We start from the raw sequence: 25,125 nt of genomic DNA, 5'->3' as shown, positions 1-25,125 counted from the left end.
GGGATTCCGTGCTTACTATGGAATTAGAAAATGCCTCAAAAATCCTATGAGGAAATTTTAATAAATAAATACTACTGCATTTTGTCTTCTGTGCACTTCTGTGTACTCCTGTTACATCTGGACCCCACTGCTCAAAAGGTAACAGGTAGGAGCTTGGTAAACTCTAAGGGCATTTAACAGAGAGGGATCCTGCTCTTTTGGTTTTGGTAGCCTTCTGTAGACTGTTACACCTACTCAGTACATAATTATATCTACTCAGTGCAGTTATTTCAATAGTTAAAAATGTCTGTAGTCTGTAGAAACAGGTCTTCTCATAAATTTTTAGAAGAACATTCTTTTATAATTTCTATTTCCGACTATTTGCATTGCTGTTAAGTCACTTGGATAACCCAATAAAATTAAGTTTTTTGTTTTTTTTTGTGGGGTATTTCAAAATACTATATCTAGTCTGCACCTGCAGTTCAGTATTGTAAGGCAATATTGCCACCCTTAGATCTTCTTGCTTGTCACCACTGTAGAAATGCTCTAGCTTTTCAATCTTTTCCATCTTGGTTTGCTCTTCCTTCCCTTTCCTGAGAACTGTGGCTTTTCTCCTGGGACACCATCAGCTGCGTTGCATGGGGAGAGCGTGACCAGGCACCCGTGCGTTGGTATGAAGGAGACAGGCTGGCTGGGAGCCCACGGAGTGACTCAGCTCTCGTTGCCCTGCTCTGTCTCTGGTTGTATTCAGTACAGCTCTTCTAACATATGGTCCTCCAGTCTGCAGTTGCACAAGTCAACATTTGCCTACTGCTTAAGTTGCATTGTTAGAAGGTCAAGAAGCAAAGAAGGTGGATAACCTGCATGGGGCTTGGTCTGGCTGCACAGCTGGAACATTTATTTCCACATGGTTCCCTCAGTGGACAACCTAAGGATATACTCATATTTTTAAAAAGACTCATTATGTTATACCCCTAGGGATTTCGGTGCTCCAATACCCAACCAAGCAGGAATGGCAAGGCCAAGTGCCTCGCTTGAGATGAATGGCTCAAACCTAGAGCAGCTGTGACCTCTGGTGAGTTAATGATGAAGGAAAACAACAGTGCTCACTGCAGGTCACCAAAAGATGTATAGCTTTCAGCTGGATTTTGTTGCCCCACAATTAAAATAGATTGCTTTCATTTCCCAGCTTTCCTGGTTAAAAACAAACAAACACTGGGGGAGGATGATTATTATTTGACTTTGATCAGCGATATAGTCTACTGCATTGCTCTGTGAACCCTTTGGCACAGCAGAGGCTAGAGGTAGGCAGGAGGAAGGAGCAGTCAGTGGAGGAGGAGATGCTCCACAAGCCAACACTGTCCCTGAAGGTAATGTCTGGTGGAACATTACTCCCAGTGACACTTGAGTGTTTTCCTTCCTCAGCATATGCAAACTGCCATGCCCTATGAAAAGAGAATTCATTTCCTTAAGTGATTTGTAATATACTTGTAATTCTTGTCTGTATTTCAGAACTGTAGTGTGTGAAAAAGGCATCCTCTGGAGTATGGGGTGCTTAGACGTAAAGATGCACCATTGATAGGTAGTAATTTTTGTCATACTGACCTGGCCAGTAGTACATGAAAACGTTCTTTTTTTCTTTCGTCATTGTGACCCACAAAGGCTCCGATCCATTCCACCAGAGAGGCAGCAGGCTTTCTTTGTTCACGCCAATATCGAAAGATACATTTGTCTTTGGGTCCCACATGTAGTTTCCAATCATCTGATGGACCTCACAGTGGCGACCTGCAGGGAGAGAGAAAAAAAAAAAAAAAAGAGCACGATCTGATTTGTGTTCTCCAGCAGAAGGATGCCACCAGCAACACCAGTGCTACCACTTGCTTAAGAGCACTGAGCAAATCAGCTGAAAAGATGTGAATTGAACTGAGGAACCCCTTACAGTGCAACTAATATGGTTTTCTTGACTCGGCTACCTTTCACTGAGGTCCTCTAGGTAGCAGTCCATGTTCCCCAGATTGGCCACCTAAAAGCTAGTTTCAGAAGCTGCGCTCCCTTCCCAGCCGATAAAGACACACCTCCTGAAAGCAATTCTTGCCATCCCACGACAGGCATCTAAGGTATCCAGGAGGAGTTCTTCTCTGGAGGAGCATATTGCTCTCTATTAACTGCACAGAGAGATTGGGTAGTTAGCTCAGCCTGAGACAGACAATTTTCAGAGGCCTGAAGCCAGAAGAGACGGATCTGACGGATCCGTGGCCCACACAACACGCTGTGCACAGTCCACATGAACAGGATGCCGTGGTGCCACACCAACAGGCTGCCGTGGTGCCACACGCATGGCTGGTGTCTGGCTCCTTCTCCGCTTGCAATGTCTGCCAAATCCGAGGCTATTTTTAAGGCAGCCGCCCACGCTCAGCCCCTGAGGGCTGCGGGAAGCAGTCTGCAAACAGGAAGGGATAAAAGCACAGTCTGGAAACACAGAATGGATTTTGGGAAACTTGCATTTCCCCTCTCCTTCACCTAACACTTAGCGCACACTGCGAAGTGCAGACACAAAAAAAAAAAAAAAAAAAAAAAAAAATGTAGCAGCACTCAGAACAGGGTCAAAATAATAAAAAGCAAGGCCACAGGCCTTCAAGCAGCCTAAAAGCTCAGCAGCTTGCAGGGCATAGCTGGGTTAAGCTGCCCTCTCCATCCTTTGCCAGGCCCTGTGCTCCTGGCATGTTCCTTAGGTACAAGCCACAGGCACGCAGGATATTGGGCCAGAAGGTCCAAAGGTGTGACCAGGCTGAGGCTTTCCCTAACTATCTGGTGGAAGGATTCCTCTCTCCTCTTTGAAAAAAAATTAATGGGCCACACTGTTTTTCCACATACAAGCTAGAGAGATGTTTTGTTGTCATTGGCAGAAGAGAAGATATAGTATTTCAAGAGTTAACCTGCAGTTGAGTTAATAAAAATGGGAAAAGAAACGTTGCAGATTAAGTTGTACTGGAAGTTCACGATTTCCTCGTCTTAAAAAGTAGCGGCTGATGTATGTGTGAGACACTGTCATCGTTACCCAGTGAGTCATGATATTGCAGGCATCCGGATAACAGACTTTGATTACTGTGAGAACAAGTGTGGTGAGCAGAACTGAAATAACCTCAGGATGCTTGTTTTAAAAAGGCTTCATTTTGAGCAGAGGACTCCATATATTTTGTGTACATGTGACCTTGACAAGGATTTTGAAAATCTCCTTCCCTACTATGAAGTATTTCAATTATGCAGAACATTTCCTCCTCCTCAGAGGAGCAGTCCCGGTTTGTAGCAGTTGCTATACGCCATATTAAAACAAACAGGCTTAATTTAAGAAAACTGGTGGACTGGAGGGGAAGTAATCTGTCCTCCTTAGTCTGCCAAGAGCTTTCTTCATTATAAGTCTAAAAAGAGCTAGTAGGAGGCCTCTGTAGTGCATCAAAAATGCAACCTTCCTACTTAGATGACAACCCTGTCTCTTCAGGTCCTTGAAATCCGTGTACTCCCGAACATACATCAACCTGCTAAACCGCAGGGCAGGCAACTACTGCCAGCCTGGGAGACCTGCAGGTCAGTGCTGAAGCTGTTAGGTCACATATCTCCATTTGATGTACAGTGCAGTTTTCATATAAAAGCAATAAGCTCCAGCTGCTTCTGATGTCAACTCCCTATAGGATTTATGGACTCCTGTCAGTTTGCTCACCTCTTTAAGGAACAGAGCAGAGATTGCTCTTTGTAGTGTTGTTGGGAAGTTTAAGTATGTGTGTGTAATAATACAGAGGACAGTAGTCTTCTGATCACCACATTAGACAAGTCTGTTCTTCTATAGACTCCAACCCTTTTTATATTGAAAAGGAAGCCTACAAGTCCATAAAGCATCAATTTTCATTGTAGACATCACTTTAAGAGAAATGTGATTCAGTTGCTATTTTGTAAAAATCTGCCCTTCTATATGCTGATAGATGTGCTTGTGGAGAAACCCTCCAGCAATAAGCAATTGTGATATGCACACAGCACAGAGCCTAGAAAGATTCCAACTAACCGTAGCTTATTGTAAGAGAAGGTATAAATATTTTTCAAGTTCACAGGGCCAGCAGGGAACATCAGATGAGCAGATGTGACCATATAATGCTACCTAAAGCCATTGACCTCTGCTTGCCTGAAGCCTGTGTCCAAGGAAGACCTTGGGCCTCCTTGGAACACATCAATAACCAACAAATCAATCTCTTCCTTGGATTGTTCTTCCCAATATTTATCATCTGTAAGCACTGTTGAGAAAGCATGCCTAATTTGATTTTTGTCCTATGTTACTAATCTTCAGCCATGGCTTTTCCATGCCTTGCTCGCTAGGTTAAAACCCCTGCAATAGCTGGCATTTCTCTCCTTGAAGACACCTATACACAGCATTAAGGTCACTTCTCAAACTTCTTTTGGGTCACCTGTGCAGCCTGAGTCCTTTGCAGCCTCTGTTGCATGTTATTTCCTCCAGCCTGAGAAGATGACTTCTGGTGATCTCCTTTTTATTGACTGTCAAAACACTAACATGATGTAAGACAGTCACCATAGCACAATGAATTTATTATTACTTCCATTATGGCGACTTTCCTCTATAATCAAACATTAACTTTGGAGTTTCAAAACTAGAAACAGGGAAAAACGCAAATGCAGTAAAACTAAAAAATAAAAAAATCCCCTCCTCAAGCAACAGAGAAAAACAAAGAGGGTATAGTTCCCAGGAGTATAACTGCTGCATCCTTCTGGAAGAGAGCCAGCAAAAGCATTTGCACGTCTTTGTGCTGCATCTCACTTGCACACTACACTTTTTCCATCATTAGCTTTGTCTAAACCCCTTTCCTATGTCTCCAGGCAGTTTTGTCAACATTCAAATGAATCTATGTAAAAAAAAAATAAAAATAAATAAATAAAATTAAAAACAACAAAACAAGAATGACAACAACAAACAAATACAGCACAACATGCAACTGGTTGGCTGCCCAGAACAACAGATAGCAAACACTGGTGGCTATGCACCTTGCATCAACTGCAGGTGAGATTTGGAAAGCAGAGCATGTGCTCCTGTAGCATTTGCACACTTATGAATGAGCTCTTCCTGATCTCAGTGCTCCACCTCTCAGCATGGTCCTTCACTGGCTGTAAGCACAGTGCGTGGGATCCCCCGTAGGTATGATAAGTCATACAGAGACCACCTGCATCTAAATCTGTCAGAGAAAATGCTCTTCTGAGATTTTCCATGATCCTTTCTTTGGAAGAGAGGCAGCATGGGACAGATGTGTGAAGCTGTACCTGGTGCCCTGGGCAACAAAGCAGAGGTAATTCATCTCTGCACTGAGCCAACTAAATTTATCCGAGAACCCACGGTGTATATATTAGCCTGCACAGCAAAGGTACCATAATCTGTACCCAAGTGGTATCCAGCTAAAGACAAACCTAAGGACATACATGTACATGAATGTACTGTTTAATACCATATGCATTTTGTGTGGGTACAATGAGGTCTTCCCTCCCATGTCCTACCATGATGTCCCCACCCCTTGGGAATTAGTAAGAGCTAGGAAGGGGCTAAGGCAAGCGCAGGCTGCCATGGGGATATAGAGTCAGGGGTGGAGTTAAGTTCCTCCATGCAAACAGCTGTGCACAGGTACCATGAGCTGCTGCAGCAGAGCAGAAGATACCTCCCCAAACTCCATGCCAGGGGAGAAGTGAATGATGCCTCATAATGTCAGTTGGTGGCTAACCCTAAAATCACACCAATCCAGAGATGAGTGATTAGGAATTCAGTGCTTTTGGAAGTTGTCCTGGACAGGCAGGTCAGACTGCCTGGTATCTCACAGCGTTGCACAGAGACTAGAGATACCTGATGTGTCATTACTGCTCTCATGAAATGAGCAGGCAAATGGGACCACACCACATGATCTGGTGGAGGAACTTGTCTGAGCAGGCCAGAGGAACACATTTAGGTTCTTCACTCCCTCACCACAACCAGAAGATAAAGAGGAAAAGACTTTCAACCAGTCCTGCCAGGACTAGTCAACTTGGAAGGTTATTTTTTTCCTTACACACATCTGGGCCTCTACAGTGTGGCTGGACATGTAACATCCTTGAAGCATTATGGTTCCACCAACTTGTTGGGTTACTTGGATAGGTTTTAAAAGCCTGAGTAAATGCAGCTCCCCTTCTTCCCCTCCTCTCCTCCTCAATTTGTCTTTCCTCCACTGCTCTCTTGTTGCTGGAAGAGTCACCTAAATGCTGACCCAGACCTGCTTATTGATCAGATCCTCACTGTGCCTAGCTCTGTTTGCTTCAATTTATGCCTTGCCCTGCTCTTCCCCCACTGGGTCTCATTTGCCCAGCTTTGCATGGAAACGAGATCACAGGGAAAAAAAGAAACCCTGGTTCAACCCAAACCTGGCCGGGAGAAGTCCAGGGCTCATGTGCAGACAGAAGAAGCCCTTGTCTGGATGAGTTTGCCGTACCATCTGCAGACCCCCAGGGAAAAAAGGTTCCCGAAGATGTGAACAGACTATATATGTTCCCAGAAGAGCTTGTTGGCAATGCCCTTGCAATCTTTTATGGCCTGCAGTACCAGACTGATCCAAAGCAGAAACACCTTACCCTACATGAGGTGAGAATTTGCCACCCAACTAGGATCACACCAAAAAGCACAGAAAAATCTGCTATACACAGATTATTTATTTATTTATTTTGAAGGGGATTTTTGAACTGTATCTCCTGTGCCTTAGCAGCCACAGCTCCAAGTGGTGCAAAGGAGCTGGCCAAAATAACATGCAGAGTGGCGGTGTGCACCGCTAGGGAAGGAACAAGCCTCTGGCAGTCCTCTCTTCATCAGTTTTCTGTACTTTTCATTTTGGGCAGAGAGTTACCTCGATATATGAATGTCCTCTTACTGCTGCTAATAGCTGGTAGCAGGCACAATATATGGGCGGTGAGGTTTTAGCTAGCATGTGAGTAAAAACCTCTGTGTTGCAATTTGCAGCACATGAGCTCGTCCTAGGGAAAACTTTCTGTTATTCATTTTGGAAGTGTTGCTATTTTTTTTTTTTTAGTTGGTAAAAAGCAAATACACAAAATGTTGCAAAAAAAAAAAAAAAAAAAAGTATGTGTGAAAGAGAAAAATCTTGGCACTCACAGCCTTTCTGAGCAAACAATGCGAGATGAAGAACTTGAAAATGAAAAGCCCTCCCAGTTCCCAACCCTTCTCCAGCCTGTCCTTGCGGGGATAGTGCTCATTCTCTGCCAGCTAATACTATTACCACAGACTTCTTGACACTCTTTTTATTCCCAATGTGCAATTTTTTGAAATAGAAAGCCACCAAATCCAAGAAAAAGAAGAGACTATTGATTTAAGAACAGTGTGCCACCAATAGACTTCTCTCATCTCTGCTGCTGCTGGCATCTATGGTGGCTAAAAGAGGAACAAAGATCAGAAATCCAATTTCATTGTCCCTCGTGTTTCTCCTTGTGTCCTCCTGGATTTTTTCTTGGCTTGGGCTGTGAAGTTGATATCATTTCATTTCATTGGTACTGATAATCAACTTCCCTGTTGTACTCCTACCCCTGCAATTTTTATGCCTCAGACAATATGTGGGCACTGCTTATGTAGTTACAAATAGATCCTCTGTATTGTTTCGTTTAGTACCTTACAACAGATTTTGATGAAGAAGTTTTAAAGAAAAAGAAGAATAGAACTAGTCACTACAAAAGTGAAACGCTCACATTCCCCAGCACCATGGCACTGAGCACAGCGAGGCCTGCGGCGGGGTTGTGGCCAGGTTCACGCTTTGCTGGTGTTCGCCACATCACCCACTGGCAGAGCTCAAAGGGCATGCTCCTAACGGGGGAAGTTAATAATTAAGCAGGGCAATCCCCATCGTTCAGCTGCGATGCACAGCCGTGACCGTGCACTGTCTGGAGAGGTTCTGTGTGGGGCTTCCTGCATGGAGACCCAAGGTGCCGTGCTGTAAGACCAGCGAACAAGAACTGTACGTATTTGCCATGGTGAGCAGTCCATGTGGCGTGCTGACAGCTCGGTGTACACCAGGATTTGCTGTGTTCAGGAGAAGATGGGAGCTGACCGAAGCACAGCAATGGTGGGACAGTCCTGTGAAGGCCTTGTCCTGGTGCTCAGAGCTGAGACTCTCCCTGCTCCACATCTTCCTCTGTCCTACAAGCTTCACGGGGCCTCCCTAAAGTGGTGTGTGGAGGCCCCAGGCTTGCTCCTCTTTAAGCTCTCCCCTCCCACCCACCTCCACCAGAAGGATCTCCCTCTGCTCCCCGTGGAGGCCAAGAGAAACATGGCCCCTGCACAGCCGCCTGAAGGCCTGCCAGGAAAGACTGCGTTTGTTGTTGGGATCTTGGAAAGCAAATCCTCCCCCCGGCTCCCTGCTCAGATGTGGTGCTGGTGTTTATGCTGGCTGGACTTGGCACATCGTGCCTCCCCAACCAGGGGGGACTTCATGGGGCCTGCAGGGCTGGTGTCCCCAGCAGGTCCCTGGGGCCTGCGGGTGCCTTTGAAGCTCCTCAGCACAAGCAGCTTTTCTCGAGAGATGGCATGCACGGCCCCGAGCAGTAATACCGCTTGTAGCAGTTGCAGAGGGAGACCTCAGACTTTCCGTTTGCTTTGGCTTGAGACCGCCCTGCAGAAACACGCCAAGACAGGGGAAGGGAAGCACTGAACACTCCCAGTGGGATAAAATCCTGGGGTGGCTTGTGATCTTAATTCCTTTCTTTGCAAAACAAACAACACATGATGTGGCTAAGTGAGCCTTTCGGGTTAGACATATCTGGATTTCTTCTCCCCTCGGCTGCCAAAACCACATCTAGCCTCACAAAGCTCCCTCCAACACGTCAGTAACAGCTTTCACCTATCTCACCATTTTATGCAACGCCTTTTTTCCAAGTGCCTTTCTTTGCTAATACAATCCTGCCTCTCCCAGGGGAGTCCCTTACATACGCATGGATTTAAGGCCATACAAGCACCAAATCTGTCTTTTGGTTTACTCGACAATCTTATTTCAGGGTGCCATTGAACTTTTAGAAAGAGCTCAGGCATTTAAAGAGCTTTTGGCAATCTAATAAAATGTGCCTTGAAAAAGACTTTACCTTAAAGCATCACTTTTTCTATAGTATTTTCTATTCACAGCTTTGTTCACTGATCTGAAGGCTATTTGCCCAGAAGCAGGGATGTCTCTGTTGCCAGAGTGCTTTCCTGTTGTGCTCGTTTCTCATCTGGAATCACAGATCTCTGTGATATTAGGGGAAAAACCATCAAGTCCGCAACTTCAGTATCATAAATGGAGAGCATTGAGTTAGAGCATGAGGTAGGATCCAGCCTAGCAGCTAATCTCCCTAGGAAACAACCCAGCTACTCAAGAACCAGTCTTTGCACCAGTGTGGAAGCCAAAACTAAGGAAAATGGCATAAGTGAAGTTGTTACAGGAGATTGCTTTTCAAAGTGTGGGGCACTGAGTCATAAAATAACTTGTCAGACTGGGTGTCAGCGAGATTGCTTTGCTCCAGCAGTAACATGGGTATTGCTTGGTGCTGTCCTAGCCATTGGTGTTGGTCTCCTTTCTGTGCTCTGCTTTTCTTTCTTGTAATTGCTGAGGAAACAGAGGAAGGACAAAGATCTCCTGGCTCGCCTTGGGCTTCCTGCATCACTCCGGGAAGCCTCAGAAAACACCTGCTTGGAGATTAACAGCAGCAGAAGAATTAAAGAGACCTAACTTATTACAGTGAGGATTAACACTGAATGCCACTGTCTTTGAATGACTCAAGGCTGAGGATTAGCAGTACAGGTTTCCTTCTGTTAACTCCTAATATACAACGAGCAGTCCCAACCCTGGCAGGGCTCTGTGGCTTAATTCCACTTCACAGCTGAAACCTCTGGCTTTATCCCTTGTGATTGTCCTCCTACATCCACCATTCCCTGAATCCACCGCTTTGGGCAACTCATAACCCTCCTGGTTTCACCACCACAGTTTTCAAACCAGCCACAGAGAGTTCTGCACTCATCCAGCATCACCATGCAGCACTGCGTGACCCTGGCAAGATGTCTCCCTCTCCAAGTTTCCTTTCCCAACATTTATCCGTCTTGTTCTACCTAGACTGTCAGCATTGTATTACCTATGCTGGGTGCTCTTTCTCCCACTGCACCTGTGCTTCACCTAGCAAATATTGTCAGCAAAATGGGGTGTGCTTCACATCAGTGGTTAGTTGTTTTTAGATCTGTGCCTCTCTGTCATCAGTTATGGTTGCATCTCTTGGTTATCCCTTTGAAACGCTCAGTAAACTCTTGCTATTTCTTGTCAATATTAAACTCAATCAGGTTGCCCTCTTGGAAACATCAGCAGAGTCTAATGTAATGACTGCATGATCCTGCAGACAGTCAGACAGCTGCACTGCGTGCTGGTGCTTGCTTGTTGCCTATTGCAGATGAAATCTGCCTCTGGGCAGGGCTGGCAGGGGCAGTTTGGCACCTTCAATGAGATGTGATGGGCAGAGGGAGCAGCTCTGGGCAGGAGGAGGAGGTGAGCTGAGGTCTGAGGGAACCAACCCGTCCTGATGGTGGTGGTAAGCAAAGAGCAGAGCCCATGTCCTCATCCAAAGCCACCAAAACAAGGGGACATCCCCCATAACAACTAAGGACCTTGTGGCACTAAGAGACAGCTGTCAGCATGCCTGGATGGATACAGTTCCTCAAGAGCTTGTGAATGAGCAGGGAATGAAGAGACGGGAGTGCTTATCCTGCTGAGAGATACAGTGAACAAATCAGGGGCAGGAATGTGCAGAAGGGGCTAGACATTTCTTGAGCTGATTTATCTGAATAAAAGCCAATACGCTATGAAAGCACTCTTAGAGATGCAAGATACAACAATCTGGAGGTCAAAAGTGAGTCTCTTAACAGCTTGTGATACAGCAGTTTAGGACAAGACACAAAGAATAGCCTGTCCTTATAGCCCCTGATTTCCCAGAACAAACTGGTAACATTTAAGTCCTGCACGTCCCAGTTCCTAAGGGAGGCAAACCCAGTTACAGGCACCCCACAGCAGAGGTGCACGAACTGCGGTGTCTGATGTGGAGTCAAATCGATCACATACAGCCTAAGCACACAGCTTCACAGCCACCAACACCAACCTGCCTCCTGCCCCAGCCCCACCACCACCCCAAATGCAACATCTCCTCCTGCAGACCCTGTACCATAGCGCTGGGGTGGACAGGTCACTGCCAGGACACAGCCACAGGGTACACCTACACCCCAAGGGCTCAGGTGCAGCCTCAGATCTTCCTTTGGGCTTGTTTGGCACCCAAACCTAGCCCTCAATTTCTTCCTGACCTGTTTAACACCGCTGTGGCCCATGCAATATAAAGGTTAATTATTATTTGCAGCTCATTTGTACTTGCAACAGAGATCTTTGTCACGAAGGCCGGGAGACTTATGAAAAGGTTTTGTCTCGCAGACTGTCTCATTGCTTCTGGCTAGAAACTCCGGTACCCTGAAAATGTGAGCAGCCTACAAGTCACGTTTCATCACCTACACCAGGTCTCCTTCCTGAGCACTAAACGGGATGTTTTCAAAGCTCTTCAAAGGGCTGCTGATGGGCTTCACTCTGCACATCTGCACCCAACAGGTGTGATGATTAATCACAGTAAAGAGAGAAAGCAGTCCCTCCCTCTGCTCTTCAACAGCTTCACCCAAAGGCTTTTCACAATATGAAGTGTTCAGCTGGTGTGCCTGCATACATCTGCAGGAAAAGGCCCACAGCGGAGAGACACCTCTGTTTGCTGTAGTGAAATCTGCCCTGCATTTGTGCTTCTCCACTGCCATGAAAAAAAAAAAACAAACTGGCAGCTATTTTATTTATTTATTTGGGAGATGAAATGAGCATCAAAAAGGCATTCCTCTCTCAAGATAGAGAGGGAAGGGTTAAGCGGTTTCAAAACAAGCTGGGCACAACTGATGTCAGATTTTGTCTTACAATGGCATCTCTCTGCCTTCCCAGCAAGCAGTATATGAACTGCTGGGCTTTGTATTGTTCTGTGGACAGCAGAAGACGCCACGTATCGAGGAGAGAGCAGCTTTTCTCACTGTTCACAGTCAGCTCTAAGGTCTTGTTTGTTAAATAACTATGGAGGAAAAATCCCATCTGAAACTCCAGAAAAAAAAATAAAAAAAATCCCTTTCTTTCTGTGCTTGAGTTTTGTCTCCAGGCTGCCTTTATCTGATACAAACAGCAAATTTGTACTCTGCACCTTCCTAGTACCACAGTAATTATGTATGGCCTCAGTCAGGTTAGAAGGAAATCAGCACGGTGAAAGTTACGTCTCTTCTCCCACTTTTCTGAAAACCTCTCCCGGGCTTTTAGAAAGAGAGAGACAGTAAAGGAGCAAAAACAACAATTCCTAAGAGCTTTTTTTTGTTGTTGTTTTTCTTTTCTTCTTCTTCTTCTTTTTTTTTTTTTTTTTTCCTCTAGATTACAGTTACAATAACTTTGGGCAAAGTTAGAGCAGGGACCTGTGGCAGCAGAAAGTCAGCAGAGCGCAAGTGGAAACGTGATGCTGAACTTTCTAATACAGACCTGCTGGCTGAAAATCAGTCTTTTCTTAGCCCCCCTCAGCCTGCACGTCTTTCTGCTAACTGAAAGCTCTCTGAACAGGCTCCGTGCTCACTGTCTGTACATTTCCCACCCATTTCTGTGCTCTGAGTGCAGCGGGCGAGGCAGGGAGCCGGCAGCACTGCACTGGAGCAAAACCAGCTCCGTGCAGCGTCTCCAAGTCCAGGGCAGGTCTGCTCGTCCTTTCATCTAGGCAAGCAGTACCAAGCTGCAATAGTTTTAAACCCCCAGCTAAAAGCATGAGCAGAGTTACTTTTACAGCTTCTCCGCAGGAAAGGTATGAGAGAAGTGCCCTCCACCCCGGCGCAGGATGCTGGCAGTCCTGCCGAGCATCACAGCGAGGAAACGCGAGTGCTCACCTGTCATCAGCGTGTAATAGTTTGGGTAGGAGAGGCTGGGGAAATCTGGGGTCATGTAATCCACCTTCACCCCCATGCTGACGATGTCCCGAAAGCCCGGCAGACTCTCCAGCTCCTTGTCGTCGATGTAGTCGAAGCGAAAGCCATCGAGCAGGAACACCAGCAGCTTGCGGCGGGCAGCAGCGATGGAGAGGAGGGCGAGGAAGGCGAGGACCACGGCGAGGACCCTGCGGCTCCCCATGGCAGGCAGCGCCGCTGGGACTGGGGCCAGGAGTGAGGGATCTGCGGCAGCTTCGGGGCTGGACCTGGCACCGCTGTCCTCCCTCCTGCTTCCACCGCCTGTGTTAAAGCTACAGCACTGCCCGGCGTGCTGCGGGGGCGGGAGGTCGCAGGTTAATTGCAAACAGATGATTAACTTGGAGCCAGAGGAGGAAAGAGCTCAGTGTCTCACCACCTCGCAGCGATGTGGAAAGCAGTGTGCAGGGGAGTCCGCAAGGACCTGTCCTCTGCATGTGCTGTGGGGCTCCTCCAGCTCCCAAGTCTTTAACGAAAAGGAGTAGTTTGCAGCACTACCAAACAAATTACGCGTTTGTTTTCTGGCTGTTGGCACTACTGCTGCTGGTAAGAGCTGGGTGTTGCCAAGACTCGTGCTAATAAAAAGTTGTTTGCACTTTCGTCACGAGCCGGCACCGGGTTCTTCTGCTGCCAGCCACAGGGGCAGAGCTGTACCTCCAGCACAACGCCGGCATCTGCTACAGACTGTAATTACGTGCTGCCTCACTTCGTTTGCATTTCATTTGCTTATTCCAGATAAAAGCAGCTTGTTGTGCTGCGTTAGCCCTGGGAGTGTGGAGGACCCACCTGCCAGACCCCGCTGGGCTGGGGAAGGGGTAAGGCTTGCACCCCTCAGCGCACAGAGGAGAAGCAGCCCCGGGGAGGCTCATCCATCGTGGGGACGTGCCCCACAGATGCTGGCACCTGGGGAAGGTTGCAGAGCTGGCTGCCCTCCAGCCGTGAGGAGGTCTGGCCTCCTGCTTGCTCCCCACAGGGCTCCCGGCGGCACATCCAGCCTGTCTGCTTGCCTGGTCTGACGCCAGCTGAGCAAGGCAGCCTTCAGCCTCCCTCAAGGTCTGCCTCCATGCCCCAAACCAGCACTCACACCTGTGCAACAGGAGAACAAAAAGCACCCGGGTGTTACCCGAGCTGTGCCAGCACCCTGGACTGACTGAATGAACCATCCCTTCCCTACACCCTCATCATCCTGATGCTCTGGGGCCCCTGCTGCTCATGCATTGTTCACCACGCAGCAGGAGCACAGGACCTCGAGGCACGCAGCTGTGCTACCAGCTCTTGGCTGAGCCTTAGTGCGCTCGCCCTACCCCACACCAGGTCCCCGGGGCCATGTAGCCAGTCGCCAGGAGAAGTGTTGGTGGCTGTCCCCTGAAACAGGCTGAGCCTTGCTGGTGGTGGCTTGCCATCTCCCACCTTGTTTGCTTTCCAGGGTTTTATACCTCTTCCCTTAGCATTTACATCTTGGAGCCTTGTGTTGCTAGCTGTTATGATCTTGGCAACTTTAGCTCTCTGTGTTTTTACTTTCCTTATTGCGCCTGCCTTTAGTCGGTGTGTTTTCTCACAGTGCAGCTGCAGTTTTCTCAGCAAAACCAAGCCAGGGTCACACAGCCAGGGCAGAGGCAGCTGGAACCAGGGCCATCGGTACCCCTGTGTGCCCAGGAGAAGGACAGATGGACTTGGGGCAAGCTATCACCAGTGCATGCTCTGCTGGGACAACAGCAGGTCCTGGGCCCCCAGCCCACCTCCTGGAGCAGATATCACCCAGGTAACAGGGCAGCACCACAACTTCTGGGGTTCAAACCTTCCTGCATGCAGGGCCAGACCCTCTCCAAAGCAAGCTATCCATAAAAATACCACCTGCTTATCTCTTTCTGGTGCACAGGATCCTGCCAGGCCGGGAGAGATGCCACAGCTCTCCAGATCTGCGAGCGTGCCAGTAAAAGGCAGCACATCCAGCCCCAGATGCCAGACACAAGGAGCTTGGCTGGCCACAAGCAAACACAAATGATTAAGAAGCTGTTTTACCTTGGCATCTGTTTCAACTTGTTGCATGCTCTTCTGTCATGCAGTTAGCTTTTTATTTTTTCTTGTTTATTTTTTTTACCCTGCAAAAATTCACTGGTGAGGAACTTGTGATTTATTTTAGCTGAGGCAGGCGCCAGCATCACCTTGCTGCAGCAGCTGGGGATGGAAGAAAAGAACTGGCATCGTGCAACAGGAGATGAAAGCCGCAAGGCTGCTCCAGCGGGGCAGCCGAGCTGCATGTCACCGGCGTCCCAGCCCGTGCAAGGCTGCATCCAGAGCCTTTCAGCCACCCGGGGGGAGGCTGCAGCTGCGTGCCAGGCTGGCAGGCGACGTGATGGCCCAGGCAGGACCGTCCGTGCTGCACATCACCTCCTTGCCCCAAGGGGATGCGCATGTCCCCTTGTCTCCTGCTGCCCCTCCTCACTGCCAGGCAGGACGGGAGGTGGCCCAGCAGAGCCTGTGCTTGGGGTGAGGACTTCTGCTGGTGCTTACTGGGCAGTGTCACTACGGCAAAGGCTGTCTGTGATGGGCTCTCAGCCTCCCGCAGTCTTGGCCAAGCCGCCAAGTGCTAATTTACCACGTGCATATGTAGATTGAATGAACTGGTAAATGCATCCAGCAGTGGGGAGGGAGAGATGATTGTGCATCTCTTGGCAAAGCTGTGGGAAGGTTGATGTTGACATCTTGGCTTGCTCTCTGATGGGTGGCCTCTGGGCTTGCCAGCAGGGCTGAGCAGAAGCAGCAGCTGCTGCTCACGCAGCATGGGATAATTAAGGGCAGTCCATCAGGTATCCAAGCTGGACTCACACCCTGAAAAGATGATCGGATTTTTGAGGTGGTTAGGCTGGGCTTCCATCACAAGGTGATGCAAAGATGCGTCTTTTTATGATTTCACAGCATTAAAGAAATAATATCTTCCTTTCAAGAGGGTTGCAATCTACTGGTTGAGAGCTCCTAAGGGAAGGCTCCACCTGGACCAACGTAGTGGCATGATGAACAAGTGGTGCAAGGTACCTCAACCTGAGGTCTGCCTTGGGAGTTGGAGATTCACAAGTTTCCACTCAACAAATAACAAGAGCGTAAGGCCTGAGAGGGGTTAAAGACATAGCGAGCCATGTAACCATGACGCCTTACAATACCAAATTGTGTTTTGACAGACAATTCCCCTGAAGAGTGGGACCCGAGCCAAGCAGTCTAGCTTGGCAGAGACAGACCCTAGCAATACATTTCATCCCTGCCAAGCAATGTTGATTTGCTTTGGTTCACATTCATTTGTAAGCACCCAGTCTGCACAAAGCCCCAGATGGCCTTGGAGACTCCAGCACAACAATATTTTGAAACAAAAGTTCTTACAAAAGCTACCAGGGCTCGAGTGGAGTCCAGGGACAGCAGTTTGCACAAGTTAGCTGTTATACCGTGTTCTGGAAGAAGCGTGAATACAGGAAAGAAAATCCCTAAGCCCTATTTGTGCATGAGGAGATACCCCACTGATCAAAACTTTGTTTGTAACAAGATCCTCAGCCACTTAGGCTGCTCAGGAAATCCTCTTGGCAAAAAGCAGGTTTTCATCTTTGGAATACTGCCTCCAGTGCCTGTGAATCTCTGATTTCTTTTTGTCCTGCTGAAATCACAAGCATGGTGATGGAAATGAAAGCGCGTTCTCCAGGCTCACGCTGCTGGTTCAGCCTGGCTGGTCAGATGTGCCAGCTGCTCCCCAGCGTTTCGTGGTCGCTGCTCTTACATCCAGGAGCATACGCCAGGACAAAAGCTGCTAAAAGCAAAACACTGGAGAGATTTTCCAGAGAGGAAAATTGTCCTTTCTCTTCTAGAAGAAAGATGAGAAAGCATGACAAGACTCGCTGTCTTGTAATTCCTTTTGATGTCCTGTTCCTCCCTCATACAGCAGTACTTAAACACTTTGGCCAACACAGCCTGACCTACGTGTTTGGTTGCTTTTTTTTTCCTCATTAGCAAAAAAGGCATGGCCACCTCCAGACAAAAAGGCCTCGAGGGGAGTAATAAGTTGCTTGTGTCTCTTTGAAGGAGAGGTAGAGGGTTTGTGCCCGTCTGAAGTTTTAAGGTCAGAACACTGCTTGAGTAAGGTCCTTCTTCTCCCATCCCCACCAAGCCCAAACTGGAAACATCACAGCTGGTACCAGCTCCTCTGCTGGCTTCAAGAGAAAGCCTCTGGCAGTACTTGTATCTGCCTTCGGAGCTGACAGAAGGCCTCACCTTGGTGGAAATTATCTGCTGCAGAAGTTTAGTACTGTTGGTTGCAAACTCATAATTCGCCATCTCTTTGTGGGTTGAATGGTGGAAGTCAGCTTTATCAGCCTTTGCTCCTGTGCCGTGCCTTCTTACCAGGGCTTCTGCGTGGAGCAGCCCATTAGACAAAGCATCTGCTGCTCCATCAGACCTTCAGGAATGATATTTAGCATAAAGTCTGTTACTTCTGCAGTCTTCTGGTGTGCAGTAATGCAGTCTTGAGGAATTTGAGATGCAGGAAATGAGTTGCTCTTATTGTCAGTCACGTACAGATAGATACAGGAAGGGAAATCACACACTGGCTAGCTGTGGAGCATTTCAAGGCTAGAAGCTCCAGCTTTCCTGGAGAAGAGTGGTAATCTTTCTCAGCTTCTTGAGGCACAGTTCTCCTTGAATCTGTTTGGCGGGTATGTGGCTTACCTTACCAGAAGCATCCACACTCTGGGTAACGGGTACATCAGACTGGGACTGTGGTGGCCCTGCTGGACAGCTAGGCCCCAGTCAAATGTTCTTTGAGTGTCTCAGCCCAGGTAGTCAAGATGTTAGGAGAGCAGCCCTACAGATCTCCTACTCCCCACTTCCCTGCAACAGTCAAAAGTCATATGGATAACTTTGCTATTTGAGCCCAGTGGGCTTAAACTCACTACCTGGTGGGTCTCTGACACTGGGAAGTACAAAGCAGTTCAGGTCAGAAGAGGCTGAGAAGCCTGCACCAGGTGATGGCATCTCATGGCTGATTCAGCAGATCATCTCCTCCCTCAGCCGTGTCTGAGCACAGGACTGTCCAGCTCTGGGAGAGGGTATCTTAGCCACAGGCCGAAACCAGTCTCCATTCATCCAAAATATCTCAGTTTTGCTTGGATATCAACCCATCTCCACCCCCAGTGCCTCCCTGACATCTCTAACGCACGTCTGTGCAACATCATAACTTAATTAGCCCAAGACCGTGCTTGCCTGCACGCGGTGCCTTGTAACGCACAAGTTTTTACTGTGTTGAGGAAACCTTACACAAGACAGCTCTCTCTGTCGAAATCACCCAGTAGGGTTTGTTAGATGGCAAAAACAGATGGCTGGTTCCGAGCAACTGGATATTGAGCTCTCTGCTTGTCTCTGCTGTCTGGTCGCTCCCTTGGGTGGTGAGAGACCGTGGCGAAGGGTTTTACTGCTGTACCAGAAACAGGGATCAGCATGCAGTGGTTCAGGTGGGGATGGAAACCTGGGAAGCTAAGCAAATTAATCAAAATCAGTTAATTTGTTTAGTATAAAAAATAACCCATCGTCAACAAAATAACGTCTGTGTTACAGTCTGACCTCATTTGAAAGGGTAAGCATTAAGTCTAACAATCCAACAAGTCATCTACTGGTAGCCAAGTGGAGACCTGTTTCAGCTAAGTATTTGGATTTCGGGTTTTTCCTTTAAATGAGGGGTAATTTGAGAGGCCAAATATTTGGCAAATTAGTGCTTCTGTGCCTACCTTCCAAGAATAAAATAATATGACATGTTTGATATTTCTGGTACCCTTCTAAACTGAGCACAAAAGAGACTTACAACATTGGCTTCAACTTAGTACAGGTGCAAAGTAAACCATCTGGGGCTAGTATAAAATGCTATTTGAAAGCTCCCAAATACTTTGCATTTGGCATCCTTCATGGCCTGGAGGTTACACAGTGTTCAGCTATAACTCCTGACATCAGTGACTGGAAGCCATGGGCATTTGCTCACAGCATGCCATATCAGCGAAAAAAGCCCTTGATTCTGACTGTGGTTACTGAAGCCAACCTGAGATCATTTATAATTCATCCCCAAAGGCTGAGCTCTGCCCCGCTGCCCGTGCTACCGAGCAAGTTGTGGCCTACAGCTGCCACTGCTTTTACCATGTGCCACTGCACTGCCGTCATTTCGGCTGTCGTATTTCTGGTGGCATCGGTCTGGCTCTTGGTTACTGCAGCTCACTCTTCAGCACGTGCTCGTTGGAGGCTGAAGCTCTTACCTGGCAGGCAGACTAAAGGCCTGCAACAGCAATGGGTCCCTGTCACCTCGCAGAGCAGAGAGGTGGTTTTACAGTCCCACCTGTGCTCTGGGCAGGGTGGTATTCGCACAGCCGCTGCCTTCCAGCAGAGGGTGTTTCTCTGTCAGCAAGTTATAACTTCTCCAGGTCTCCAGGTCCCTTCAGCACTTCAGATCTGTGCCAGGTCTCCTTACGGGTAAGGTCCATCCCCAGCCACCACCAGTAAGATGCTGGGGGAGGGCAAGGTCATGTAATGAGGGTGATGCTTTCACTCACTGAGTGCTCTGCTTAGGAAATCCTAAGGTGTAGCTCAGGGCTTGAGCCCGTCTCAGCGTGGGCAGGACACAGCCTGGGACAGGGCCTTTACCTAGGAAAGTCCTCAGCCCTGGGAGGAGCTGATGAAATTCCTCCATCCAGGTACTTACAAGGAGTTTGTCTGAGATAAATTGCCCTGATTCCCGTCCGCTTTATCTCTGACTTAACGCAATCCAGAGCAGACCTCAGAGGGACTTTAGTCCTTCAGCAGGGACTTTGCATTCACGACGCCACGTCCACATCCCATTTCTGAGGTGCCTCTACTTAGAGGCTTGATGTCACTGCTCTTTTGCTACTCTCCTGAGATTTATAACCACATGTCCTAATTTGAGTGGTGGGGACAACCCAGCACGTGACATTCTGCTCTCCTGCACGTAAGCATTTTATTACACACTGCAGTGAAGCCTCCTCTTTATATTTCCTGCAGTCTGTCCCAGGAAGTCCCAGTGTGGGGCATCTTCTTTAAAGCTCTGGCTTAGCTGACATAATTATGTTCTTCCCTTCGTACAGACACCCTCAAGTCAGGATGTTTGCAACCGACCCCACCTTTCCTAGGAACACCTGAGGCTCCCCCCTCTTACCACTGCTGACAGGAGAATGTGGAAACCTTACGTGTCTGCCCTTCTTGCTCCGTGGTGGACTCCGGTCTGCCCGTGGGCCATATGCACACAAACAAGCAATCAGAGAGCACAGATAAAGCCCAGCTGCCCTTGCACGCTTCAGCCTGAAGGCTTGTCCACTAGAGTGTGCTGCTTCTGAGTTGTTTGCTTTAGCAGAAATGACAAAGAGGAGTTAGGGGTGTCCGTAATTTTGGGTGGCACTACAGTATCCTTTGAGAAGAAGCTCTGATTGCCCACACTGCAGAGAAATGAACAGTAGGAAAGTCTCCTCCTTGGGCAACCACCTTCCCAGCAGGTCCCAAGACTGTGATGCTTTGGTTTCTTGCCAAAGCCCTCTTCAAGACCCTTCCAGCAGGATATGCTCTTCTTCTGGGTCTCCTCCACCAGCAGCATCTCTTGGGTTGCCCGGGGCCTGCCAAGGGAGTATTTTATCCCCTCCTTCATTTAGCCCGAGAGGCACGGCACCCTGCAGAGGTCTCCAGCTGGCAGGTGCTTTGCGTGGCCCAGTTAAAGCTGCTGGCACTGCGCCGTTTTTGAGGAGGAAGATAAATTACTGGAAAATTAGCTACTGCTGGAATGACATCCTTATGTTAAAAATAAGGAAACTTTCATTCATCAGCTCAGTGTAACAGAATTGAACACTGACAGGCCAAGCTGCCTATCTTTGCTTTTTAGATATTTTTTTTTCTTTTTCAAAACTATACGTATATTATATAGAGAGATTATGTGTATATATATATGTATAACATATATATATATATATATAGTATAGTATATATATAGTATATATATATATATATACTATATATAGTGTATATATATAGTGTATATATATACTATAGTATATATAGTGTATATATATACTATATATATAGTATAGTATATATAGTATATATATATATAGTATATAAAGTATCTCTGGTTCTAGAGGCTGAGAAAATGACAGTTGATTTCCTGTCTGAGTGTAAGCCCTGTTCTCTTGCTAGGTCTCCCCTGGTTTTCAAAAGACAAAACTAATGTTGAAAAGCAGCAAAGATTTACATGCAAAAACCATTAGTCACATAGCACTGAAAATGGTCTAAACATTTAAGGACATCTTTCTTGTTCCTACTTCTTTCCTTCTAGTGGAAGAAGAGGACACCAAAGACTGTCTTGTCAGTGCCTCAAACCCTGTAAAAAGTTTCCTCTTTCATCACTCCTCATTTATCACAGAAACAAATAGCATATGAAGAGCAGGCATCCTGGCCCAAGGACTTGCTGTTCACTCTCAGTGGAAAGACATGGCAAAGTGGTGGTTATCCTGCATTAAATACAACATCTCTGCTGCCTGGCTGACAGAAAATGAGCAGAATGGTGTCCCTGCTGCCTACCCAACACAGCATCCCTCTCTGTTGATCTGAGGGTTTCTCTCCACAGGGAAGTTCATCTTTCCCTGAATTTGTTTCCACCTTGTTTTACTGGAGACGACCACCATCTCCTCTGGTGGTCCAGCACCGGCACTATTTCCACCTTGCCTGGCTCCAAAATCCAAAGTATGGACTGCTCCTCCTGTACCAGCCCCTGGGACATCTGTATGCCAGCAAAGCTTTCTGCCTAATATGTTTTGATAGCACCCAGTTTATTTTCTATATTTTCTCTCCCTACTTTATGTGCTAGTCCACAGCGTGGCAGCAACATGACAACAACCAAAAATACCCTCTCTCCCCCCTCCCCCAAAAAATCCAACAAATCAAACCAAACCAACCAACCACCACCACCAAAACAAAAATCAGAAACCTGACATTTCCTACAGCACTGTCAGCTGCTGGGAATGGACACCATGTAATGACTTCCAGGGCCAATGACCCGGTGCCTCTAATTCCCAGTAAGGGTTTATTTCTTCTGGCATGGATAACACAGGCAAACCCCTGCTCTGATAGGTTTTTAAAAGTGAAAATAGGTGGCAGAGTACTTAGCTCTTTCAAGGAAGTTTGGAGATGATGGAAGAGAACCTCATACCACGTGAGCACTGAATGTGGCTGCCCAGCTTCCAGCAGGAAGGCAATAAATCATCTCCCGAACACCTGCCACGGGCACCAGATCACCACAGAGAAGCTATTCTTCTTCTACCACAACTGCCCATTCAAGATGCACCACGGCTGCTAATGCATTTAGCAGCTGCAAGAAGCATTTGAAAAACTGTATCTTTTTTTTTTTTTTTTCCTTCCCCCAAGAAATAAGGTTACGGGCTTTTTTGCTCTGCTTGTTTGGAGTCTGGCTTATTTCGCTCAGCTCCTACACAGCTGCCGTTTCCCCACCTGCTGGAGGCGGCTGCACCCGCTGAGGGGCAGCAATCTCAGGGCAAGCAGGGCCATTTCCATCACCGCCAGCGGGCATTTAAGGGGTGCTTTAATGGGCTTGCATTAACACAACACCAGCTTGGTTCTCCCTGATGCAAACACCTCTCACCTGATGTGCAGACAGCTCCTGCTGCCCCTTGCCCAGCACCACGTCGTCCCCAGGTACCTCCAGCATCCTTCAGGGCTCTCCTCAGTGCCATAGGGAAACCTGGACAGCAGTGGCCATGAAAAAGCATGGCAGTTTCTGGAGGGATGGTCACACAGATGGAGACATCACAGGCTTCGGAGCTGTAATACTGAGCTCTTACGCACAGCACAGGCCACCAGGACACCAACTGGCTGTTTCCAACCATGCTTCCATGGGCTTAAATCTGGTATCTGCACAGAAAAAGCATTGTGTCACCGCCAGTTCTGTAACATCTCACAGCCATAAAATAAGCCCCTGAGCTCACCAAAGGAGCTCTCATCCTCTGCTTCCCAGCACAGGAAAGCAGCACGGTCCTGGTGTGAGAGTCAGTGCCAGTTTCTTGCAGCTGGTGGTCCCAGGAGGGAGCATCATCTCATCCCAACATCCCAACCCACAGGACAATGGGGAGGGGAGAAACAGGTCTGGACACCAAATGCCAGCCATCCTACCCATGTGAGCAGCTGGTTTTCATTTCTGGCTAAACAGCTCTGTTCCAGTTGTGCTGGTGAAGGAAAAGGGAAACAGCAGATCCTGAACCTTGGCTTCATCCAGGGTAGCCCATGGGCAGAAACCCCAGACTGCTCATGCAAGGCTGTTGCATTTTGTGTGGCCGTTGTGCATCTGTCAGTGCCCCTTCTCTCAAAACAAAAGCATCACATGGCTTTATGAGATATGAAACCAGAGGTGTTCATAGCAATGAAAAATGTGTGTCCCTAGATTATCTTGATTTAATGAACGAGGATTAGAAAACCCCAAAGCCTTGATGTTACCCTCGATGTACATTGTTCATGCTATCAGCCCCATCCTTGTCAATGATGGATGCTTTCAGCTGCTGCAGCTCCTCTGCAGAAGTTGTTTTGCAGTGGCACTTTTTATGTCCCAAGATCAAGTTTTTGCTATTTTGGTTTTACACTGGGGAAGGAGATAGCATGTAAAGTAAGGGCAGCAGAGAAAAATATTGCTAATGTGGTAATGAAGAAAAAGAGAGGACTGTATTTAATATAAACAGCAGCCATAAATGTAGACATGTATATACTCCGACACTGCATGAAGTAAAATATACCACAGCCAGAACAATATGAGGGAATACTTTGTCCTTACATGGTTCACAGTTATATAAAGTGTCTCCATGTACTTTCCAGAGTTGAAGTGTGTACAGAGGAAATACTTCTGGTTGGACAAAGTGCCCTGTGCCATCTGAGCTTAACTGTGAGTTCCCTGGTTGACTAAGACTCCTATTAGATGGGGAACCTGAAAGGAAAGACAGGGCATTTAAGGGTTAAACAGCAGCAGCAGTCTTGTGAGCTGCAAACTGTAGTGTCAGGGTGCCTGCAGCATCACTGAGAGATCTGCTCCATGACCTCATCTGCCCCTTTCAGAGTGCCCAAAAGCCTGCTCCTGTGCAAACACTGCCAGCTGGGGCTAGAGCACCAGGCATCCTCTTGCATGGGTCTCCCTCCCAGTTGCAGGGGGTAGGGACAGCAGCGACATATTTTCCTGTTGCTTCATGTATTCCCAAACCCAAATCCTGTTCCTGCTTCTTTGGGAAGTGCCCATTACAAGGACACGTTGCCCATCCTGTCGCAATCCACAGGTCTATGGAGGGGCTGAGTCCACGAGTGGCTTCCGAAAACTCTGTAGGTCTCAGAAGTACCCATCTTGGGAGTGAGACAGACATTAGGGTGAACTGACTTGAGCTGGTGTGCTGGCTTTTGTGGAAAGATCTGTCAAGGAGGATTAGCCCACATGAGATATGGCTCTCAAGCCAATAATAACAAATCAAGGCAGTGGCTACAGGGTTTACTGAAGACCATACCAAATGATTTTGATGGGAAAAGTGCCTTGAAATCATATCCTACCATTAGGTGGTACTGCGTCAACTACCTTCCTCCCTGTAAGTGACTTCTACTGCTCAAGACCAGTCCCTAGTCCTTGTGATGCTTCACGAGGAGGTGACAACAAAATAGCAAAGCAACTTGAGCTGGTTTTGTGACTTCCAGGCCATTTGTTCACTAACGTTTTGAGCGACCCATTGTTATTATTTTCCTCAGTAGTTAATAGAAGAAGAGATTTTCGTGGGTTATGGGTCAGACCTGCAGTCAAATCAGCAGAAGCACCAAACCATCTTCCTCATCACTGGCAGGCCGGGAGAAGCAGGGCTGGTTTCTCTGGGCTCATCCACACCGACACTAGATGTCAGCCCAAACACACGAGTGCTTCAGCTCTCAGCTGCAGCCAAACCCACGGCCAAATTGCTGTGCTGGCAACCTCCACCCGTGAGGGACGG

At 47.6% G+C, this 25,125-nt stretch overlaps 1 protein-coding gene and 1 long non-coding RNA gene across 2 annotated transcripts in view; one reads left to right on the top strand and one right to left on the bottom strand.

The window, feature by feature from the left end:
- ENPP6 (ectonucleotide pyrophosphatase/phosphodiesterase 6) overlaps positions 1–13,437 on the bottom strand; it is a 30,874-nt gene extending 17,437 nt beyond the window's left edge. The window contains exons 1-2 of the mRNA XM_038178886.2: positions 13,007–13,437; positions 1,585–1,764 (exon numbers count right to left, since the gene is read on the bottom strand). Coding sequence (XP_038034814.1) covers positions 1,585–1,764; positions 13,007–13,247 — 421 coding nt within the window. The 5' untranslated portion in view covers positions 13,248–13,437. The remainder of the gene's footprint in view (positions 1–1,584; positions 1,765–13,006) is intronic.
- Positions 13,438–13,830: 393 nt separating this feature from the next.
- LOC110354586 (uncharacterized) lies at positions 13,831–15,338 on the top strand. Its single transcript, XR_002406712.4, has 2 exons — positions 13,831–14,843; positions 14,961–15,338. It is a non-coding gene; the product is annotated as an uncharacterized lncRNA (long non-coding RNA).
- The last annotated feature ends 9,787 nt before the right edge of the window (positions 15,339–25,125 follow it).

This window comes from Anas platyrhynchos, chromosome 4, assembly GCF_047663525.1.
Source record: "Anas platyrhynchos isolate ZD024472 breed Pekin duck chromosome 4, IASCAAS_PekinDuck_T2T, whole genome shotgun sequence".
NCBI lineage: Eukaryota > Metazoa > Chordata > Aves > Anseriformes > Anatidae > Anas > Anas platyrhynchos.
The sequence above is the reverse complement of the archived record's forward strand: the minus strand, read 5'-3'. Positions and strand labels throughout refer to the sequence as shown.